This window comes from Typha angustifolia, chromosome 13 (assembly GCF_048772165.1).
Source record: "Typha angustifolia cultivar Huaian chromosome 13, ASM4877216v1, whole genome shotgun sequence".
NCBI lineage: Eukaryota > Viridiplantae > Streptophyta > Magnoliopsida > Poales > Typhaceae > Typha > Typha angustifolia.
In genome coordinates, this window is record NC_133251.1 from 1300590 (window position 1) to 1323521 (window position 22932).

Genomic DNA, 22932 nt, shown 5'->3' on the forward strand with positions numbered 1-22932 from the left:
AGAGATTACAATAGTACCAAAGATACCAATCCTGTAAACTATTCACAATAGCTGGTGGCACTCTGAATCAAAGAATATGTTAGAATTACATCAATATGAAAATATATGTTATAAGTCGTTTGCCAAAGCCAATACTTCAAACTTGATATCTTCTTGGAAATGCATGCATAACACATCATACATTTGGAAAACCGGGCTGAAATATGTGAATGTAGGTGGGCAGTTTTAGAGAAAATCTCCCACGTCGTCAGCTCGTCGAGAAGTCCCTTGTCCATTCCCACCAAACATCTGCTTGCTCATGTTTGCTCTCTGAACCAGTCGAACTAATGCTTGCACAACCTCTGACATTGGTGGTCTAAATTCTGGCTCAGACTGTCAAAATTGAAATTTATAAGAACAGGTATTGAACCCCACGTATAGTATGATTACCGAAACTAGTTTTTCTCATGGCTTACAAGCTATATGTAGACTGTTGAGTTTAAATGCATAATATACCTGAACACACAGCGCAATGACATCTGCAAATCGAGAGACAGATTTTTCAGGGTATAATCCCTTGAGGGCTGGATCGATCATCCGGTCTAATGCATCAATGTCATGTAGCTGAGGAGTCGCCCACTGAACCAAAGACTGCTCGGATCGTGGTCTAGAGCTGCAATAGTTTGTCACAGTAATGAAAACTTAAGTAGATCAATATTTTGATTCATTGCTTGATGACACATCTCAACAGCACCCAAATTTGGTTGGAGATATTACAGATTAATAATAAAGCAAACTTCAACAAGATCCCTCCTGTCGCAATCTAATCCTTTCATGATGTAGACTTTATGCGTATAGATTTATTACCTGTCAAAAGGCTTCCGGCCAGTCAAAATCTCCAGCATAACCACTCCAAAGCTGTAAATGTCGCTCTTCTGACTATACTGGTCAGACATCGCAACCTCAGGGGCACTATATCCCAAATTTTGATCCGATGCCTGGACAAACATCAAGAACAACATCATGGAACAGAAAATATAATTTGTTCAGGGACAGGTTGTTCATGTTAGCCAAGAAACAACTACAATAATGTATATGGTTTGCTGATAACAAATGTGTATACTATGAAGTAGGCTATCTCAGTTGTTACAAACTAACACGATTTTGTTATGTTCATATATTAGAAATAGATCCAGAAGATTGAACTTGCGGAACACTCATCTCTCATGCTGTTCATCTACTTGCCATGCTAACCACCTCTCTTCTTTTACTAATTATTTCAGAGAGAATTTTGCCCAGTACCTTCCTAGACTACAGGCTCCATACCCATTTGCATAATTGCACCCTCACCCTTTAGGTTTGAATAGTTGGGGAAAGCTGTATGAATCATTTCTATTTTGTGTTCAACTAAGTTTATATAATAAGCTCCATAGATAAAATGGATGATAAATCCAACTGCACTTCAAAATATGGTATAATCTATATTTTTTTGGCTTGTCCATAGTTTCAATATACAGTACAAAGCATGTTATGTACAACTACCTGAAATTCCCGGCTAGGAACAAGGCTTGCAAATCCAGAATCTGAAAGGCGGGGATTGAGCTCCGTATCAATTAAAATGTTGGATGACTTGAAATTTTTGTGGATGATTGATGGTGAGCACACCTCATGTAGATATCTGGAATTAACATTATAGAAAAATATAAATATTTAAGTACAAGTTTAGTGAAGGAGAAATATGAAATTAAAACTGCCATTCTTCATAAGGTTAAGGTTATAGAGTAGTTAGTTAGCTGACATCAAGTAGAAAATTGTTGAACATAAAGAATGCATATTTTAAAATCTGAAAGCAAAACTATCCTTAATCATTTATCTACCATAGAAAACTTTTGCATCAGATAAAAACTGAAATGATGCTGATAATACTATCCATTCTACTTACTCTAATGCACGAGCAGAGCCTAGTGCAATCTTGACACGAGTATTCCAACTCAGTGGCTTGCTGTACTCATCTGAGAGGTGAAGGAGATCATGCAGCGAGCCATTCATGTGAAATTCATAAACCAGCAAATGTTGGCCATGTTCCGAACAGTAGCCCACCAGCTCGGTCAGATTTGGATGATGTAAGTGGGAGATGTTTAAAACCAACTCAAGAAAGTCCTCAGATGATTGGCTGGGCAACGCAGTACGGTCTATTTTCTTCACAGCCAGAACCTGTAGCAAATATTTCAAGGGATAAATTTATAGCTCGTTTAATTCTACTGGTTGCCCTACATAACTGCTGTTTCACTGAGAATATGATGCAGCAGTTTTGCTGGGGAAAAACAAATGAAGAAATATCTATACAGAAAGAGCCTTATCCGCTATGGAAAAGAGAAGAATTATCTTACTAAAGATTGAAATGAAATTACTCAAGCAGGGAACTTGAAAATTTTGATTGCAGACTAGATAAGGAACTAATAATTCAAAATTGTTCTATTCCTCCATGAGCTAGAGAATAACATCTAACTAATCAACTTCTCCTTGAAAAGTATATTAGAGTTGGACACCTATCCTATTCTTTGTTGTCGTTGACAAATGGCACATGCTTCCTCTTTTGAATCATCAAACTTCCAAGTTTTAAAAAAAAAAAATCGTCTTACCTACCTAGGGTAATAGAATAGCAAGGCATCATAAACCTAAATATTGAAACAAAAATCCAGGACTTCTGTTAGTTATGTTGTTCTTTCAAAAATAACTGCCTAAGCACCTCATAATGTTTAGCAACATCATATCACAAATATAGATTGCTCATGATTTCCTTTCTCTACCTGTATGCTGACGGAAGAAATTTTTTACAAAGCTTAAGCCTTACAAAGATCTTGTTTTTGAGCATCAAACCTCAACCAAGGGACCAAGTGGAACTCAATTCATTCCGATAAGTATCTGTTTTATAATCACTCCAAATCATTTAATTTTATGCTTTTCTGTGACTTCACATTGTGCTCAAGTGCTTAGCTCCTTAATACGAATGAAATTGTCTCATATAGATGTTTTTACTACATATAACCAATGCCAGAAGAAAGTGTGATTTAAGAACACAGAAACTAGTAAGAAAATTGTCCAGATCTCCACTAGAAAAAAAAAGAAAGAAAATCCTCGCACAAATTGAAGAGCATACCTTTTCATTGTTAAACTGTGCCTTATAAACACGCCCAAAAGAACCTTCACCAACAAGGTTGTCTATGTTAAAGCTGTCTGTTGCCATCTGCAGATCTGCTACTGAATATGAAGATGCTTTGATGGCAGTTGGAATGGTTTTCTTTGGAACAGGCTTTTTCTGGAAATCATCTTGATTGAATGATTTCTGCACTTCAATCTTGGGAGGAGGTTTTAGACTGACTGGAGCAGTTGGAAGTAATGTCGTTGTGTCAATTGATGTTTGGAAAGATTTCATCTCTGCGATTTATTTGTAATTTGAGAAGAAAAGGAAAGATAATGTACTGGTAACTTGAGGGAAAAATGATAATAGTACTGGTAATTTGAGAAAATTTAATTATATGAGTTCATGTCAACAGTTGAAAGAACAGAGAGCATGAAAGCTATTGGCTCAACTTATTGCACAATGGTAAGACTATCACATGTCAAAGCCAGTAGGACCAGTGTTAAAAAGGAGACCAGTAAATATTTTACCTACCAAAGAAATAATGGAAATCTTTCCATTATTTATCAAAGCTCTACTCATAATTGGCAAAAAAAAAATCAACTGTGGAACTCTCCAGAATGTGTCCATAAGGTTGAGATAACTTTTAATGGTTAATTTTGAGAAGTTCTAACTTATCTAGCGACTAGTACTGGCAGCAATTATTCATGCCGTACTAGGTACTAGTAGCAGCAATTATTCACATCCTACAAAAGTGCCAAATACTTGAAAGAAAGAAAAGATGTAGATGGTTCCATGTCAGAATAAAAGTTAATGTTTCATGCAATGCATACAATACTACGACAAATATATAAACATGATAATTCAGGTTTTCCAGTGGCAGAAATAAAACATCTGAAATGTGTATGACTAGTCACTGTAGTAACTGAAGACTCCAACTATCGCATAGATGTTCTCCTTTTCACTAAAGGGTTCCAAAAGTTAACGGTTACCAATTCCACCACTGTAATGGAACGGAAATGACAAGTGTCTTTATTGCATGCAACAAATATGTGCAAGGCTGGCAACAGGAGGGACAAAAGGAAGAACAGACAAGGTTCAACAGATTATAGGCATCAATGCCTGCAAGAGTTGGTCCACCCCTTAGGTAATGGATACATCAACAAAATACGAGTATATTTGGTATACAATCCAGAAGAATGAAAATGCTGGATACAATAGACATGAAAGTAATACAAGAGAGTGAAGAGAATAACAAGACGAAAATGTTGTCTTAGCTCCTCTAAGTATAAACACTTGCCTTTAGGTTCATCGAGAGGGTTGAAAGGCTGTTCTTGTTCAAAAATTTCTTCCCGAAACGTTTTCCTTTTTCTTCTCTTAATCAAGAAGAATGCAACAATTCCTCCAACGACCAATATAGATATAATAATTCCAGCTATACCCCCACCACCTATACCAGATTTCCCACCGCCATCAGATTGCTGGTCAGGCTTGGTTGGTCGACCTACTGGCGGAGGTGTATATGGTGGAGGTGGAGGTGCAGGGCCAGAGCTCCAGGAATTGCCGTCGGTCCTACAAAAGAATATAAGATATATGAGTTCCACGTTCCACCAATAATTGCACAAACAAAGCTATCAAAGTCAGTAGAGTACTCACCGAAGATTATTTATCTTTTTTAACTTATTAGGAATCCATCCAGTGAAGCGGTTATTTGAAACATCCCTAAAAGCATTGGCAAATAACGAATTTTCAACTAGAATACAAAAAGCTTCTTACTGTGGTCATATAAGCATTATTAACTCACAAATCTTTAAGGGGGAGGTCCGCAAGGACATTTATGTAGCCTGTAAATTGGTTGCTCTGCAAATAACTGATGAGAAGATATGTCAAAATAATAGGCACAAGATTTACAGATTGAATTCATAAATCAAAGTACTTCATGAATCTTGCAAGTCATTCCTTACAGAGTTGTCAGACTTGACAGGGTGCTGAAGCTTTGTGGGAGATCTCCACTAAAAGCATTGAAGGAGAGATCCCTGCACAGCATATTCTTTATTCATAAATCTAGAATATTAAAGATGTGGTGTGAAGAACAATAATGCTTGTGCATTTGGTCACATCACTTAAAGGATCTGAGGCATCTTGCTTGCTGTTATATGCAAAATTAGTCTCAGGTGGTTTCAATCCCCATCAAGAAAACTCAAGACCACCGAGATAAAAAAAAGAGAAAAATATTCCACGAGTAAGCTAGCACTGCAGGTATGGGAAGTTGAATAACTAGTACAGAAATTATACCATCAACTGCCTCAAGGATTGACTTCTCGAGAAAATCAGACTTAGTAAGGTTAAAATGGGAGTTCTTATCTTACCACATACTGTGGAAGCAGAGAGATAGATCTGGTCAGAGAAAGTTACTAACATTGTTACTAGGTTGGACAGCTGATAAAACACATCGCCGAGAGCATCCTGGAGTTGATTATGGCCAAGGTTTCTAGATCCAGCAACACTTGGGTTAGCCTGAAAGCATCAAATAAAGTGCAAATAATATAATGCAATCAGATTCACAAGGTCACTTACAGGTATCGAAGTGAAGACATCTGACTAATTGAGTAGGGTATATTTCCCCTGAATTGATTCTGTGCCAGGTTTCTGCAGGCCAAAAATTGAATAAGCCAGCCATCAGAATATGATAAAACAGCTGGAATCATCTATTATATGCATAACCTACATCCTCTGGAGATTAGGGGGAAGATTATAAGGTATCTGGTTGCTCTGGGTACCACTTCCAAGATTATTGTTGCTTAGATCACTGCATAAAACTTAAGAGATCAACATCAACTCTCTACAAAGTAAATATATAAAGAAGGGCAAGCAAAAACTCACATCTCAATCAGTGAAGTCATGATATTCATGTTGTACCCCAGTGTCCCAGTAAGTCCCATACCAGGCAATTTGCTGATGCAGTTAGATAAAGAACAGATATCAGACAGAGCCATAATGCATCTGAAAAAGTAAATCCAGCATAAGGTCACCTCACATTGCTGTAACTGCTGAACCCGAGCATGAAATGCCCAGCCACGATTGTCCGCATGGATCACCGCCATTTGCCTTCCAGCTTGTTAGTTTGGACGGCGAATTCAGGCTTGTATACAAGACATTAAGAGCAGAAACTGCATGCACAGTACAAGGGATGGACAAGGAGAATTAACACTGAGCTTCTTAAATGTTATCATCTTACACCAAGATCTCATTGACCAGTTCAGTCGAGAGTTGAGTACAAGAACTAGTGTTTCAAAGATCCATAAGAATAGTTTACTTTTCTCCCTCCCTAACAGATACACTAATTAGTAAATCATAGAAGCAAACCTCCCTGTTCCCAAAAGAGTAATAGAGAACACATGAGGATTTAGCCCCTTGGAAAGAATTTGTAACCCATTCAGTTATTTTGAAGGCAAAAGTCCAAAAGGACCGTTCCAATAATCTCCTTTTGAATTCCAAATGAAACCCACATACATACTCCTGCCAACAACTCTCCCAAACCCAAAGGGACAAAATCAGAACGAAACCCAGAAAGATAAGAATCAAAGATCCCACCTTTCTTCCATTGCATGGGAAATCAAACAATGCCACTAGAAAAGATGAAGAATTCAACCACACAGCACAGACCACTGCAGCTCCTTTCCAAATTCCTTTTTTTTTAACTGTTCTACCACTAATCTGGAGAAAGAAAAAGGACTGAGAAGTTAAGAAAAAAAACCACACTCACCATCATCCGAGTTAGTATCGGCATTTGTAAGGCTTGGATTCCACACCAAAATACAGGAGAAGAGCAGAACTCCAATCTCCACCATCTCCCCAACCCCCCTTCTGCTCCTCTTTCCCTTCATCATCTTCTTGTGAGTTTTAGCTGGGTCTTCACAGGTGCTCTCTCTTTCCTTTCCTAAGATTTATATTTTCCTTTTTTCTCTTTCTATAAATTGATTTTATTTTGTATGGAGTATGGGTAGAAGGAAAGCTAGCTGGCATCAGAGCAGCAGACCAGACAGCAAAAGAAGAAATCCAAAAGGTCGGTATAAAAAAAGAAAAGGTGGTAAAATATATACTTTTTTACCAATTTTTTCTTTCAGTGTTGGTCAAAAGGTTAAATTTGGATGATTAAGAGAGGATTATTAATAAAAATCCCCTTACTTCCTGCAAGTTGAGAATAACTCCATACGATTATCTATATATGAGATTTAAGAAATCATAAATCATATATAAAGTTTTATTTTAGACAGTTTGAGAGGTTTGTATCTTCCCGGAAAAGAAAAAAGTTAAAAGTTGGTGGGTAAAGAGATAGATCTTGGGACCACAAAACCAGTGACTTATAAATATTTTATAAGTACAAGATCATCTCTGGGGTATTTGGAAATTGGTGGGGGTATTAATTGTTAATTGCTGGATTAGATAAAACCAAAATCGTCCAGCTTAAGAAACCACATGGAATGTTTAGATTATTAGATAATTAGTCGCAATAAGAGTTTATGAATGGGTAAGCAAGAAAAGGAAAAACTTGAGATAAGATTAGTTTAATAAAATCTTAACCTGGAGACCGGACGACCAGTTCCACGTGGCAAGAGAGGTCTGCTTCGTTGGACCGCACTTAGTGATGACGTCATCTGATGTCCCTCGTTGGGATGTGGTCACCTCCTGGCGCAGAATCTTCTAACGAAGTTGTTGCAGTTCCATCACCGTCCTATTCTCACCTCCCTGCACCGCAAAGATGATTGGGGGGGGTTAGTTGGTAAAACTTGCAACACGACGGGGGACGCGTTTACTATTAGATCGAAGTGCCAAAGTCAAAGTAATAATTTTCTATGTAATTAATGGAGCGCAGTCTAAGGTACAGGAAGAGAGAGAGAGAGAGAGAGCGAGAGAGAGATATCCAAAAACAACATGATTGATGATAATTTACTCTAATAATACGTCATTGGCAACAGTCCTGCAATGGGAATTTGCAGGACAGAAAAGCAAAAGAGAAGCAATTTTACTTGTTACATAATCTACCTTAGCATCTTAATGTAGGAATAGTTCAGATGAGGGAGAAAGTTGACAATTTTAATACATTGTCAAAGAAGAACGGGTCACATTCACGCGTGATCTTGGCTGCGAGAAATTGAGCAGCTGTATTCCATAAATTTTTTTATAAAAAAAGCAACAACTCTCACACCAGTATCTTGCAGCGGAATTGACCACATAACACATCACATATGAAGCACCACAATGACATTAAAGTATCCAGGAAAAGAAAGAAAGTCAGAGATCACATTTATCATATTACAGGGATCAAAACCAGAACCAGTAATCATGCTTGGGGTTTACAGTCACCGATCAGAAAGAAAGGATCAGATCAGACATTGGTAGTATATTTAGACATTCAACATATCAAAGTTCAAAGGTCTCTCAGGACTTCTCAGGTAAATTTGAACCCCCGTCCCCACCGGCATTTGCTCCGCCTGAACTCCTACGGCTATCGGCAGAAGGCTCTGAGGTTGCACCGACTACATCTTGCTTACTTCCTCGCCCATCAGCATTGCTGCCGGGAGTGTTGCCCCGTGGAAACTCTGGTAAACCAGACGTTGGCTGGAGGTCAGCACTGCCCCCATGAGATGGTTCCATGTGCATGGCATGCATGCCATTCATGCCCCCGGGTCTCATGGCCATGTGCCCCGGGAAAGGCATAACTTGAGGTTGGTGTAGTTGCTGTTGTTGCTCCTGCATTTGTTGTGGGTTAAACTGTAAGGGAGCCCTGGGCGGAAAAATGGGCTGTGGTTGCATGTAATGCCCTCCCTGTGGCATTGCCCCCTGCGGCATCATCTGTAAACAGAAAACGTGAGCAGCAATCATCAGCACTAAAAAATGGACGACATATGTTCCATGACACACCTGTGGACGAACTGTAGGTGCTTGCGGTTGGGCATCTGCAATTGCAGCGAGATATAGCAGATTCTTTTGAAGCTGAGCTTGATACCTGAACCATTAGTAAGACCGATATAATTCATTTTAGCACCTAGTGAAGAACAGACCACAGAGGAAATCGTAGAACATAGATCAGCTATTCAATCAAGGAAATGCATGATTTAATCAACAAGGGGGTGTTTGGTATTATGTATTTGAAAAAACTGCATTTATGCACTCCAAGTGTAATATGAAATTCAGCTCTTGGTTTATAGATGTCATAACTTGGCATTTCCAAGTATAAGTGGCATCATATGATGTATCTTGATATCCACTCAAATTGAGTAGTTGTCAACACAGTTCACCAAGGATTTCTTATCGTTGGCACAGCGCATGCCAATCAGCAGCTAACATGACGTGTACCATGGCACATGGCATGACGATGCACTGTGCCGACACCAAGAAAAAATAGGAGAAAACAAAGTGGAAGGGACAGCAAGTAGTAATAATAATAATAATAATAATAATAATAATAATATATATACAGAGAGAGAGAGAGAGAGAGAGAGGGATGGATAGAGAAAACACTTAATTGGGTTTCAAGTCATCATCGTCGAGCCTCCATCACTCCCTCTCTCTCCTAGCCATCCCGTCTTTGCTGCTGGCGTGCCCTAGGTGATGGAGAGGAAAAAGGATTGGGGAATTAAGTTGGATCCTATACAGTTCAAGTCTATCTAATAACCTATCAATATGTCAAAGTTCAAAAGAGGATCCACTTGAGTGGATAGTCTTCTTCCTTAGACAATCGAGCTCCCCAAACCCTCCACTGCGATAGTTTCTTTTGCCTATCGATCATTGCAATAGTTTCCTCCCCCTCTCCTCCGCATCAAAACAACATCTAAAGTGCCTAACACCAATGTTAGGACACTGCCAACACCCCTAACCCTGTGCAAGCCACATGCCAACACTGCATTGGCATGGAAATCTTAGGATTTAACCTTAGATGAGAAGAAAAGAAGGAAGAATCTAAGGATTTTGCTCATATTGATTTCTCATTTAGAGCTAATGCAGCATTTAGAAATACATATAATCAAACAAGCCCTAAGATGGCACCATAAATGTAGCTGAAAAATAGATGATTGCGATCTAATCTAATCTTATTACATTAGGTGAAGAAACATGACATATGATCACATTCACAAAATAGAGGTTAAAAAAAAAACAAATACAGTGCTTATAAAAGTTTATACTTCATAAAAAAAAAGGGAATAGATTAAGAGAAGGTCTTATCAAATTAATGAATCTAGTTAGTTTGAAGTTTGAACAGATATAGGCACTGGAAATCTATATTAACAAGAACTCAGTATAAGTGTCATCTATAAATACTTCCTCATGATCTTCAATACTTCACATAACAATTTAGCAGGCATCACTACATTCACACTTTATATAAAACTAAATTGAATTGGTAGTAGATGATCAGCGAGTGCAGTCATTCTCGGAAGTAGCAATGCAGTCAGCATGTCGTGTACTTTTTAGAAGATCGAAACAAAGGAGAAAACCAAAAAAAAAAAAATCTAGTACTTACTGAGCACATTCAGATAACTTTCCCAAATTCTGGTTTTCCAATATTGCCAAAATAAGCTGTTTGTTTTCATCCAAATACTACATCACAGCAAGAAAGTAAAGAGTTAACTAAACAATCATTTTGCCAGCAAACATTGAAAAGAAATGTAAAATAGGAACAAGATATACTTAAATAGGCTAGAGAAGAAAGTAAATTTCTGCTGGATTTGTAACAGAACACAGGGATTCAAACCTAGAGGAGAATAGAGAAAAAGTTGAACACTTTGTCGTAAACCAATATTTTATTTGCACGGACAATGTGGCCATGCTGTTCGACTCTGGTACGCTGAGCAGATCACCACAATATGAGAAGCTGACAATATCTGATGCTCTAATTTTACAAGTATTCAGTACTACGCCCAAGGGCTACCTCTGAATAAGTAGGTGCAAATGCTTGTGGCAAACTACTCAATAAAGCACAGATAGATTTTTACCAGCTAAAAAACACTCCTATTTTCTTTTCTGCATTTCTTTGTCCAAGTTAATATATAACATATCTAGGACATAATAACTGCAAAAGAACTGGAAATAGGAAGTTCTTCTAAGACAGATCTTTTAACCAATGTCAATTAACTCGAGGGAGAAATATCAAGCTTGGAGTCAAGAAATGCTGCTTAAAACCGACCAATCATTCAATCCTTGTCAATTTTGGACTGTCTCCACTCTCCTAATCACTGAAATTCCTTAGCAAAAAGGGTGGAAACCTCGCCAAATGAATCTAAATTGTAGCAAAGCGAGTAAAGCCTACAGATTAACCGGATAAGATAAATAACAACTTAACCAACTATCACGGGTCAAAAAAAAAAACCCTAGTAAGCTTACAAAACAAACAAAAAAAGAAGACTCTTTTCCACACAAAAATCAAACCCTAGAATCAATTACAGATGTAAACAGGAAAACAAGTAATCGACCGATACCTTTTGAATCTGCTCGGTCGTGATGTTCGCTGCCGGAACCGCCGGCATCGAACCAAGCGGATGCAACGGCTGCTGCATCACCACTCTCACTCTCTCCTCTCGATGTATCTATCTACGGTTTCTCTCTCTAAAACCGCCTCTATTTCGCTCTCCAAACGCGAGATGGCACAGTAAAGAACTGTGGAAGGAGAGAGAGAGGGGGGGAATAATTTTGGGAGGTTTAGGAGCCGGAGAGAGAGGCCTGGATGGTTCTTTTGCTTTAAGATTCGTGAGGGGACAAGTACGAAGGTATGATTATACAGTAGGCCTGTGCCCACCCTACTTTTCATATATTAGAGCGGAAGCACGTGGGCTAAAATCAATTGGGTATTGGGCCGAATTGACCGAATTGGTTGACCAAATTTAACCCAACACGTACCCGAGAGGCCGAGAATAATCCAGTCCACGCTCGATATAATATATCTTTAAAAAAATTAATTACCAAAAATACTCAACTAGCGCATGAGTCCCTGCTTGAAACTAAATGGACAATATATAGAGGGATATTTTGGAATAATTAAAAATAAAATATTTATATGGTATGAGAATGAGTATAAATGATAATAAAAATAAATTTCTCTATATCCTCTTTTTCATTATTCTTAATATAATTTTGTAGGAAGTGACATTGGATTAAGGTTGGGATTATCCCATTAGGGCGGCTAACCAAACTCACTAATGCTACACGTTCTTGAAGGTTGTTCCTCTTCCACTAACGAACGTAGTCGTAGTACTACAATATGATTTAATAATAGGAATTAGTTTCGAATGGAAAATCTTTGCATTGCAGTGTCTGCGCCAGCCATTAGAGATTTCAAACTCCTTGGAGTCTATATCTTTCATTGCACAAAGACACATGCCTTTTGTAAACCGTCGCAATCGAAGCTCTCAGGTTGGTCACCTCCTTCCTCCTCCCTCCTCCCTCCTCTCCTAGTCTCCATTGGTCCCCCCTTTTTATTCAATACTTATCCTCTCCCACCCTTCTCCTATATAACCCAATCTCCGTTAACCCATCCGAATCCCAACAGAAGGGAAAAATCTCTGAAAGGCCCCTCTTTTTTCCTTCTCATGTCTGACGTCGGACACCCTGTGGCCATATCCGTGGCGGCCACGGCCGAGCTCATAGTCGCCGTGGTGGTCGTTGTCTTCATGATCTTCGTCTTTACCGTCTTCCTCTACCTCTACTCCAAGCGGCACCATGGCGGTGTTCCCAACTTGGCCTTCTCGCCTGACCAGGACATGCCGCGGGTTGTCACCTCTGGGCTGGACTCCCCGACAATAAAGGCGCTGCCTTTGGTAGTTTTCAGCTCTCAGGAGTTCAAGTCTAGATTCGATTGCACCATTTGCCTGTCGGAGATTTCGGATGGAGAAGAAGCTCGTATGCTTCCGAGGTGTAGCCATGGATTCCATGTCGGGTGCATCGATATGTGGTTGAGCTCAAATTCCACTTGCCCGCTTTGCCGCACTGCTGTGATCGCCGACGCGTCCAAGAGTTCGGGATCCGGCAACCCGGAGGCAGACCCGACAATTGGGTATTCGTCGGAATCGCCGAATTTGCCCACGAATATGCTGTTTTTGGGAGGATCCCAGGATCGGGTTGGTGGGGTTATGGTGATTGAGATACCAAGAAGAGTGGTTGAGGAATTACCGGTGGATGAGATAAAGTCGCCGACTTTGAGAAGGATGAGGTCCCTGAGAAGGATGTTAACCAGGGGAAGTAGAGGAATTCGAATTGGGTCTTCTTGTAGCCATAGAGGAGATGATATTGAGCAGGGGAATGGATTAGTAGCGCAGGGTAGATTCTCAGTGCCTAAAACACCCATGGATTCGTCAAGTGGAAGCTCCAATTCGCCATAATTATTTCTTCATTATGAATTATTATAACTTTCTTTCTTCCATCATTGACTCATATGCTGTTTATATGGTACTAGTTGCAACTCGACATAGAAGAACTTGTACATATCTGAGGTTATTGTACATTGATTTCCTTGAATGTATAATGCTTCAAATTCATCAGCTTCCTTAAATGTTTTATGTTAAATCTTGATATAGTCGCAATCTTTTTAAATCAATGTTGAAAAGAAATTTGGGTTCGGTCACCATTGCGGTCTGGATAAGTCTTGATTTCAGCTGCATCTGGACATATCACTTCACTTTATCTAGATGTCTTAATCTAACTATTATTGACATTCTAGTTCTTTACTCTTCATCGATGTTGACCTTCACTATATATCTATATCGCTTTCTTGATGAACAGTGGTCTCATTCAGATTATTATATTTCCTGTTACAGTCTGTAAGGTAAGAACATTGGAATTGTCTTCACAAAGCAGGCTGATAAATTTTCTTATTAGTGTTTCCACAATCACCATCTCTCACAATGTGATTCACTGTAGGATATTAGAATTGTAATATTGTGAGTCGAAAAGATCGTCTTCCATAAAACTAGAATAGCTTTTGTCGATTTATGGAGGTGTGAAGTACTGAATTCTTCTGCTTGAACAGAGGCTAGTTTTGTGTAAGAAAGTGTGAATCCATTTACTAAGCTTCCAACATAGAATTTGGAGTTTTCCAGTTTGGAAAGAATAAATGGTTTTTGTTTCGTTTGATTTTATTCAGCGATAGTGATAGATTCTGGCCAGACTTTGAGTGAGTTTTGCTGCACGCCATGCTTTTATGTTGCCATTTTTTTGGTGCTTCATTTTGTGGAGTTTGTTCTAATTCAGCAATTCATAAACCTTTTACTTGCATAGTTTGCCTCTGAACTCTTGTATCTGAAGGAAAATATCTGGAAAAACAAGTGATTTTTCTAGTTGTTCTTCTTCTATCAGATGTCCACTGAAAGCTTATGCAGTTGAATAATCTGGTTCTGTATGTGATGTGATTTAATCCAAGGAGAAGCTGGTCTGTTGTCTTACAGGACTTTGATTTCTCTCCCAGATGACGTTAATCAGTGCATAAAAACCTTGCAATGTCATATACTGAAGATCTCTGTGCAACAAATTTGTTTTTGGTACAAGTTTAGTCATCTTTTTGGCAAGCTTTTCTCATATAGTCCTTCTAAGGTCATAAAATTCTATCACAATTCATTAATCTTATTCCAACTACATGATCGATGTATTATCAGATAATTGTAGTAGGCATCATTTCTTCGTTTAACTTGAAATCAAAAATCAATACAGCAGTCTAGCTCTCCACTAAATCTCATACTCAGCTGCAAACGATTGTGATCAGTTGGCGAGAGAGGAGTTCAGGCTTTTTTAGGACCAGTGTATTGAATTTTTGGTTCGCGTTGTAGTATATGTGTTCCCTCTCATCACTTGGTTCTCAAGGTGAAGACCATTTGTGCACCCTTCGGACCTTAGTATCTTTTTTTTACCTTAGTATTTTTATTAGTGAGCTTATATTTATGGGTGCCGGAGCTTCTTTCTCAATTTCTTCCACACTTAGAAGCTCTGTAGATTTATGTGTTTTAACTATCATAATGCAACGAAATAGGTTGCGCTTTATTTGTCGTATTTTATCTAAGACCTTGGAGAGGCTTTTATAATTTAATTATATTTATTTTTTCAATTTATAATATTTTTTTAATATTTATCATATATATAAATTATGTGTATTTTACGATAACAAAATATGCATCGATTATTGAAAACAGAACGTTCAGTTTAATATACTATATCAAAAAATTGAATACAATTAAATTAAAATATGGGGCTCCAACATCGTCTTACTCCTATCTTATTGTATTTATCTAAAATTTAATAGTCATATGCCTAATGCCTACATGCCTTCCTTTGAACATTTTTTTTTTTTTGGAGTGGTTCAACCAGGTCCACCATCTGAAAGTTAATGAAAATGGGCACCGTGATTAGTACTAACTACTAATTATTTATAATATTTCTTATTCAAATTTCCAAGTGGTTTGCCATGATGCTGTAGATTATTTATCAGAAGGTGGAGATTAGGCAAAAAGAAGGTGAGGTTGTGTGGAGTGAGGTGGCCAAAAATCACCTATTTTATTAAATAAAAAAGCTCACCTATTTTGAAAGCAAGATTAGTTTTGTAATTTTTTTTAAAATAATTATTTTAGACAAAGATTTTTTTATTTTTTTATTTACTTTCCTATTTTGAAGGGGACGGAGATTAGTTTCCACTAAACACCAAACATTAATATCGCCCACTGTTTTCGTCTGCTGGATTCTCAATTCGCCGGGAGAGAGCGAATAAACTCGCAAAGAATCTGGTTGATTCTCTCTCTCAACTCTCAACGGCCAAGACCTAGACCTCGTTATCACTCAATCGCAGCCTTCCCCCGGGGGTTTATATAAGCCTCTCCAGCCGCAACAATGCGTCGATTCGCCGTGGAGAAAGCCAAGAAATTGGTCTCTGGTGCTCTGCTCTCCTCTCGATCTTGTCCTTCTTCGCCTTTCTGCTCTTCTTCGCCTGCTACTGTGGCGGCAGCGGCGGCGGCGGCGACTGCGACGATGGCCCCTACGACGAGTTTTCCTGTTACTATGGAGTCCATCAATCCGAAGGTGGGATCTTTTTTCCTTTTGGTGGATCAAGGTGGCTTCTTGATTTGATTGGTTGGATTAGATTGATGGTTTGGCATTTGGTTCGTTTTATTTTGGTGGATCAATCAAAGGTATTTTGGATTTGCTGGATTAAAGGCGATGCCGTTCGCTTAATTTTTGGTTGCTAAGATTTCTTCTTATTCCTGATCTTTTTCCTCTTTTATCATATGGGTTTATGGTTGAATTAGTGGGATGCTCTGGAATGTTTTGCTTAGCGTTGTTGAACAGTTAGATTGGATGGCGTGATAGGATTCTACGTTTAATCCTTGAACCTAGAAGGCTAGCACTGCTGAGTACAACAAGTAAAATATGATAATGATCAAGTTGAAGGAATCAAACCTAGAAATTTTTACACACTACATATTCATTTGGCTAAGTATGACGAACAAGGCACTATAAACTAATATATAATTTGTTGTATAGAAATAGCACGAACCAATAACAGATAGTAAATACTAAGTCCGTCAAGCTTGAGAGTACATTTAATCCTTTTATAATTTGAATGAAATTATGGCTGGAGATGTCTCAAGAAGATAATTGTCCCCAAGATTTTCCATTTGTGTTGGTTGGCTTTAATTGCTTGTTTGTCTTACATCAATACTATAGCTAATTTATATCTAGGTGGCAAGTAATCTGTCGCATTATCTGTTCTTCTTGCTTTTATATAATGATTTTTAATATTATTTCTGTAATTAATTTTTCATTATTTCTCAGTATTCTTTAGGTTATTCTAATTTTCTTCTGTTAATTGTTTCTTGTGACTTAATTATTATTAGTCAGTTGACATGAGGCTAGTTTTCCTATAATTTATAGTTTTATATTCTTGTCCATGTTTTCAAATTATTTGTTCTCTTCGGGAGATCCAATTTCCTCACTGTTTCTTTTCATATCTGTTACTTTCGCCCTCACATCCTGATGATTGCGGAAATGAGTACTTTCTGTTACTTTTACACTGTTTCTTTTTTCTATATTATCTCATTATCTTTAGAATTAATTCTGTCTTCCTCTTTTTTCCTGCTTGGATATCTGAGATTAATCTATTGGGTAACATCATATAACTCCAAATTTGGTGCTTAATATATTGCTTTGTTGCTTATTTATAAACAATCAGCATATCACTACTGTGCGTTATATTTCCCGTGTGAGGCATTTTCTCTTGGCTTCTTCAATAGTTGGTTTTCATCACACATTTGTGGCTATATTCACATAACTTCAGATCATGCCATTCATGTAGTGATATATGCACTTTTTAATTATATCTGCAAATCCTTGCCTTCTGAGTTAATTTGATATACTTCAGCTTGGAAGGTGATCCTACAATAGGCTGCAGAGTCTTGCTAATATGAATTCTCCTTTCTGAAACACATCTTTTTATCTCCTTCACCATATCATGTTTTTACAAGTTATTATGCTTTGACTGACTTCCATCTTCCTTAAGGTTTTAAAATGTGAATATGCTGTCCGTGGAGAGATTGTGGCCCATGCTCAGGTACTTTAAGTTGTTATTTATGTCCATTTGGTATAACATTTATTTCTTTTTATCTCTATTGAGGAAGATATTTGTGCACATAACTAAAAGAAAGCCATATTATTTGGTTGGAAATCAGCCAGACATACACTACTCGTTGTCTGCTTAAAAGAAGGGATCTAGTAGATGAAACAGGATTTCGTTGGTCTCTTATGTTCTAATTATCTACTCACAGTAACTTTGTATTAGGAAAATGTCCAGGATTATGCTACTTGAAGATTTTGTTAAATGTAATTTCTCTAGATAGATGCTAATGAAATTACATCTGTCATTATCTTCTCCAGCGCTTGCAACAAGAGTTACAAACAAAACCAGGATCACATCCTTTTGATGAGGTGTGTGAGTTACCTTCCATTGCACTTGAATAGATTGCGTTCTTTAGTCTTCCATGTGCTTGATTTTGCAGATACAAAATTGCCAATTTTCATTTCATGTACTCTTTCAATTTCACATTCTTCCAAATGTTCTGGCAGATACTTTATTGTAATATTGGAAATCCCCAGTCTCTTGGTCAGCTGCCGGTGACATTTTTCCGGGAGGTGAGTGTTCTACCTAAGTTTGGCCATTGCTGCTTCTCTTGGATACTTACGTAGGCTTTTCAGGTCCTTTCTTTATGTGATCATCCATCTCTTTTGGACAAAAGCGAAACTCATGCTTTATTCAGGTAAACTGTTAGCAGTACCCAGCGTACATCTTCACTAGAAACAAATGTTACTGTCACAAGTATTTGGGTCCACAAGAAGCATACTATATGACTAGTTATAGTAAGCTCTTTTGCTTTTCCATTTTTCTAACTAATGGTGCTGCTGAAAGAAAATCTGAATTATGACATGATTACTAGTGTCTTTTTCAGATACTTTCTCCATTATCTTTGTAACTACAAGTTTGTTTACTTTTAGGTCATTCTTCTAGATAAAAGATTTAAAGGAGCTTGCTGCGAAAGATTGCTTGGGCTTAATCTCTTCTTGCTGTTCCTTTCCTTGTCATTGGCAGTTAGTTTCTAATGTTGGCTTACTAGAATTGTTCAATTACTTTAGGAACTGCAGAAGCCTCTTTTCATTTCTATCATACGGAGATTTCACAGCATATTTACATTGTAAGAAGAGAATGTATATAACAACATGAAATTTGTGTTCTGTCAACATAACCTTAGTGCATACTGCATAGTTTTCATTGCTACCTTACTTTGTTCATGCACATGCTTGTGGGATCTCAGTTCTTTAATCTTCCTATGGTATAATGTGCTGTTATCACTTGTATGCTAGTGTCAGCCGACAATCTAAATAAGGCCTATATTTCAGACCTGATGGCTATTTTTCAATAATCATTATACAACTGTATCAAGCCTTTTAACCTTTTCTAGGATGTCATTTACATCATTAAATTACTGCTGCATTATGCGGCCAAAGTATTACCTTTATATGTTCATTTTGCAGTTCAGATGCTATAGCAAGGGCATGGCAGATTATGGACGTGATTCCTGGTAGGGCTACTGGAGCCTACAGTCATAGTCAGGTATGAACATGCTATCAGAAGCTTCTCCTCTTAATTAGATGGCCTTGAGAATTAATGTGTGATTCTTTTTTCAGGGCGTAAAAGGCTTACGTGATGCAATTGCTGAGGGAATTGCTGTTCGTGATGGTTTTCCTGCCAATGCAGAAGATATTTTCCTGACGGATGGAGCAAGCCCAGCAGTATTTACTTGATTTCCCATCTTTATGCATAAGTCTTTTTCTTGCCAAATATATATATTTCCCATCTGTTCTCTTATTTTTCTCCATTTTCAACTCTTAGGTGCACATGATGATGCAACTATTGATTAGTTGTGAGAAAGATGGCATTCTCTGCCCCATACCCCAGTACCCTTTGTACTCTGCCTCAATTGCTCTTCATGGTGGTTCTCTCGTATGTTCTTCACTGAGCTTTTAGAATCATTGAACAGTTTGAATTATCTGCTAAATTATGTAACAATTATCTTTTCGAATTGTCAGATGTACCTCTCTTTGCTTGGTTTGAATTATCTGTCCATTATGTGCAATATTTTGAGTTAGAATATGTCGAATTTTATATTCATGCATAAGAATACCATTAACTAGTTCTTCAAATAGAAAATTTGATAGTGATGCATCAGAATACCTCATAGAAACCTGTTAAGATGTTTGGCCTTACTAGTGTGTGTATGATATTCTTGTTTAGTCACATAAATCTGTCACTAAGACAGACAATGTATGCTAATGATGTAAGGGTCCTCAAATGGAAGTTTGAATGTTTGAAGAACTAATAAAGGGGCATTTGGTTGCAGGTCCCTTATTATCTTGATGAAGCTACAGGGTGGGGATTGGAGACTGCTGAGCTGAAGAAACAACTGGAAGAAGCTCGATCAAGAGGAATTACTGTTAGAGCACTAGTAGTGATAAATCCAGGAAATCCTACTGGACAGGTTCTTTCTGTCTCTTACTACGGATTATGAGAACATGTATCCAATTTTATTTTTTTTCTTTTCTTATATATTTGAAGTACCTGCAATTAAATATTATCTTAGATTATCTTGTGTAGTGGGGTCTGTGGTTACTGTGGGCAATAAACTCATGACATAGTACTTGTTTATTCCCTTTTTCCTAAAGATTGTTATATTTCAATTGTCAAATGCATATATTCCTCCTGAATATAGTTAAAATCATTATTGTTAGCCTCGTGGGAAGTTTTTCCTCGAGGCACCTTTTGTTTAGCATTGCCGTAATACCCTACATCATTGCAGTACTGCCCTAATTATGGTTTACATTGTAACAATGTTAGTAAGTTATTCCTGCTAGTACTATATTTGTTTATTAACATTGAACTTTCTCCAGGTTCTTGCAGAGGAAAATCAGCGTGAAGTTGTAGAGTTTTGCAAGAAAGAAGGACTAGTTCTTCTAGCAGATGAGGTGCAGCATCAGTATATGGTTCAAACGTTGAGCCATTTCCTAAGGCCACAATTGTCTTGAATTTACTTGCTTATGCATTTGTATTGCCAGTGAGCTGACTTTCTTTAGTAACTAATGCACTTTGTTTTTGTTATAGGTCTACCAAGAAAATATCTATGTTGATAACAAAAAATTTAACTCTTTCAAAAAGATAGCACGGTCAATGGGATATGGCGATGAAGATCTATCCTTAGTATCCTTCCAATCAGTTTCAAAGGGTATACCAGTTCTTATTTTTATCGTTATGCATGCCATTTTGAGCTGATTATCCTTGTTTTTTATATAGCTTAAGATTTTCCATTCCATTAGGGTACTATGGAGAGTGTGGTAAAAGGGGAGGTTACATGGAGATAACTGGTTTCAGTCCTGATGTAAGAGATCAAATTTACAAGGTGGCATCTGTAAACCTTTGTTCCAACATCTCAGGCCAGATTCTTGCGAGCCTTGTTATGAATCCACCAAAGGTAAATAATAACTGATCTATCTTCTACTTTGAAGTTTGAAGAAACTTTGTTCTTAATAAGTACATCTATAAACATTGTTGTGATTGCAAGAAATAAATGACCCGGATGAACCTGCAGGTTGGCGATGAATCATATGAATCTTATATGGCAGAGAGGGATGGTATTCTTTCTTCCTTGGCTCGTCGTGCAAAGGTTAGTTCACCTATCTGTTGGCGGTGTTTGTCCTCAAGTTAGTTGGAGATGTGGGCATGCATGTAGCTGCCATTATCTCCAGGTTTATGCATTTGTTTCTTTGTCCTTGCTTTATGTGCTGATCTGTGGCATTATTTTTAGGTTCCTCACATTTCAGGAGATATGCTTTAATAGTGTTATGAACTTGAGTTTTCTTATGTAGATGTGTCAAAAGGGGATTCTCAATCTTAGAGCTTGTGATGATTGTTATATATTCCTACCTGATACAGGCTTTGGAAGATGCATTTAATAGCTTAGAAGGTGTCACATGCAACAAGGCTGAGGGAGCAATGTATCTGTTCCCTTGCCTTTGCCTACCTCAGAAGGCAATTGAAGTTGCCAAAGCAGTGAACACACCTCCAGATGCATTTTATGCTCGCCGCCTTCTTGAGGCCACTGGAATCGTTGTTGTTCCTGGCTCTGGATTTGGACAGGTGATTAGATTGTTAATATCAAGCTGCTTGATATGGGCTACTAACTGTATGGATGAACCACTTATGGGAAGAAGCTGATTTTTCAGCTGCAATAGTTATCTTTGTTCTAACACTTCTTCTTCTTCTTCTCTTTTTTGTCCCTGTTATTCCGATCTAGGTCCCTGGGACATGGCATTTCAGATGCACAATCCTGCCGCAGGAGGATAAGATTCCAGCCATCATTTCTAGGCTCAAGGCATTCCATGAAGCATTCATGGAAGAATTCCGTGATTAATCTGGGAATCCTGTTTGCAGGCTGCAACTAGGTAGAGTTCTGAGGAAGTGAGGAGTCACCACTCTTCTTCATGTTTAGCATCATTTGAAACAGAATAATCTTGCCATCCATCTTCAAGTTTTTCAGTGGGTGGATCAAACAAACATTCTCACTTGACTGAGGAGGTCATATGCCATAAGTTTCAGATATTTTTTTTTGCAAAAAATTGTGCTATTTATTGAGGATGATGTCCAGATAGATTGTTTGTCATAGTCATATATGGTATCATTGAATGGTCTGGTTCTTCTGTAGGAACATTAATGCGGAGCTCTGAGCAATAAAGTTGAAATGAATTCAGTAATTCAGAAATAATTACTGTGCTTATTGTATTCAATATCTTGTTTAGACATCCAATGATATGGTAGTACAGTATTACTCATCTCTGATGGGGCCTTCACTCTTTGCAGCTCTAACTATATTTGCCAGGTGCAATTGTTGTTCTCTTTATATTTGCAGGCTGGTTTTAGTAGCTCTCATACTATGTTAATGTGTTATTACAACTAAACTATGAATGAAGCTGATCTCTTTCTTTCCTTTTGAGTTAATGAGAACAGAGCCTGGAAAATTTTTGCCCAGCCTTTAGGTCATTGCCCTATAAAGCAGCAAGGAAGAGAGTCTCTGTAACTGCGCGTGCTTTAATATAGAAGGGTTTGCCTACTCTTATAATATCCTTGGGCTCGGAGACCATTTGTCCTCATCTATGGCAGGGCCATATACACAAACAGATGTCAGTTTAAAAACTAGGGCTGGGGGAGGTCCATGTTTCTTAATTCTTACACAACT

At 37.9% G+C, this 22932-nt stretch overlaps 4 protein-coding genes across 6 annotated transcripts; 2 read left to right on the plus strand and 2 right to left on the minus strand.

The window, feature by feature from the left end:
- Positions 1-13: 13 nt before the first annotated feature.
- Positions 14-7069, minus strand: LOC140774512 (protein STRUBBELIG-RECEPTOR FAMILY 6-like). Of its 3 annotated transcripts, none has more exons than XM_073117532.1 (16): positions 6888-7069; positions 6159-6291; positions 6005-6076; positions 5850-5930; positions 5699-5770; positions 5541-5612; positions 5086-5157; positions 4926-4991; positions 4778-4843; positions 4422-4693; positions 3140-3360; positions 1922-2193; positions 1522-1657; positions 847-977; positions 496-652; positions 14-372 (listed from the first exon to the last, which is right to left on the minus strand). In XM_073117532.1, the coding sequence occupies exons 1-16, from the start codon at positions 7009-7011 to the stop codon at positions 226-228; spliced, it is 2094 nt and encodes a 697-aa protein (XP_072973633.1). In that variant the 5' UTR covers positions 7012-7069; the 3' UTR covers positions 14-225. The 3 variants fall into 3 exon arrangements, with proteins under 3 accessions (XP_072973633.1, XP_072973632.1, XP_072973634.1); XM_073117531.1 differs by having other exon boundaries at positions 3140-3417; positions 6888-7068; XM_073117533.1 differs by having other exon boundaries at positions 3140-3417; positions 6154-6291; positions 6888-7068.
- Positions 7070-8348: 1279 nt separating this feature from the next.
- LOC140772841 (GRF1-interacting factor 2-like) lies at positions 8349-11871 on the minus strand. Its single transcript, XM_073115055.1, has 4 exons — positions 11602-11871; positions 10647-10723; positions 9047-9131; positions 8349-8977 (listed from the first exon to the last, which is right to left on the minus strand). Exons 1-4 carry the CDS (start codon positions 11677-11679, stop codon positions 8564-8566), a joined length of 654 nt encoding a protein of 217 aa, XP_072971156.1. The 5' UTR covers positions 11680-11871; the 3' UTR covers positions 8349-8563.
- Positions 11872-12564: 693 nt separating this feature from the next.
- LOC140773895 (RING-H2 finger protein ATL3-like) lies at positions 12565-13651 on the plus strand. Its single transcript, XM_073116674.1, has one exon. The coding sequence runs from the start codon at positions 12709-12711 to the stop codon at positions 13495-13497; it is 789 nt and encodes a 262-aa protein (XP_072972775.1). The 5' UTR covers positions 12565-12708; the 3' UTR covers positions 13498-13651.
- Positions 13652-15800: 2149 nt separating this feature from the next.
- Positions 15801-22461, plus strand: LOC140774148 (alanine aminotransferase 2-like). Its single transcript, XM_073117018.1, has 15 exons — positions 15801-16177; positions 17655-17705; positions 18029-18079; positions 18218-18283; positions 18347-18408; positions 19181-19259; positions 19334-19438; positions 19539-19649; positions 20047-20184; positions 20594-20668; positions 20805-20925; positions 21017-21171; positions 21289-21363; positions 21633-21836; positions 21994-22461. Exons 1-15 carry the CDS (start codon positions 15989-15991, stop codon positions 22108-22110), a joined length of 1599 nt encoding a protein of 532 aa, XP_072973119.1. The 5' UTR covers positions 15801-15988; the 3' UTR covers positions 22111-22461.
- The last annotated feature ends 471 nt before the right edge of the window (positions 22462-22932 follow it).

Excerpts from the sequence above, each read along its gene's own strand:
- LOC140774148 (XM_073117018.1), top strand. The coding sequence starts at position 15,989 with ATGCGTCGATTCGCCGTGGAGAAAGCCAAGAAATTGGTCTCTGGTGCT. Across the intron at positions 17,706-18,028 it reads AGATTGTGGCCCATGCTCAG|CGCTTGCAACAAGAGTTACA; the intron begins GTACTTTAAGTT and ends TATCTTCTCCAG. Across the intron at positions 19,260-19,333 it reads GAGCCTACAGTCATAGTCAG|GGCGTAAAAGGCTTACGTGA; the intron begins GTATGAACATGC and ends TTCTTTTTTCAG.
- LOC140772841 (XM_073115055.1), bottom strand. The coding sequence starts at position 11,679 with ATGCAGCAGCCGTTGCATCCGCTTGGTTCGATGCCGGCGGTTCCGGCA. Across the intron at positions 9,132-10,646 it reads AAGTTATCTGAATGTGCTCA|GTATCAAGCTCAGCTTCAAA; the intron begins GTAAGTACTAGA and ends CTAATGGTTCAG. Across the intron at positions 8,978-9,046 it reads CACCTACAGTTCGTCCACAG|ATGATGCCGCAGGGGGCAAT; the intron begins GTGTGTCATGGA and ends TTCTGTTTACAG.
- LOC140774512 (XM_073117531.1), bottom strand. The coding sequence starts at position 7,011 with ATGATGAAGGGAAAGAGGAGCAGAAGGGGGGTTGGGGAGATGGTGGAG. Across the intron at positions 5,931-6,004 it reads ATGACTTCACTGATTGAGAT|TGATCTAAGCAACAATAATC; the intron begins GTGAGTTTTTGC and ends AGTTTTATGCAG. Across the intron at positions 5,771-5,849 it reads CCCCCTAATCTCCAGAGGAT|AAACCTGGCACAGAATCAAT; the intron begins GTAGGTTATGCA and ends TTTGGCCTGCAG.
- LOC140773895 (XM_073116674.1), top strand. The coding sequence starts at position 12,709 with ATGTCTGACGTCGGACACCCTGTGGCCATATCCGTGGCGGCCACGGCC.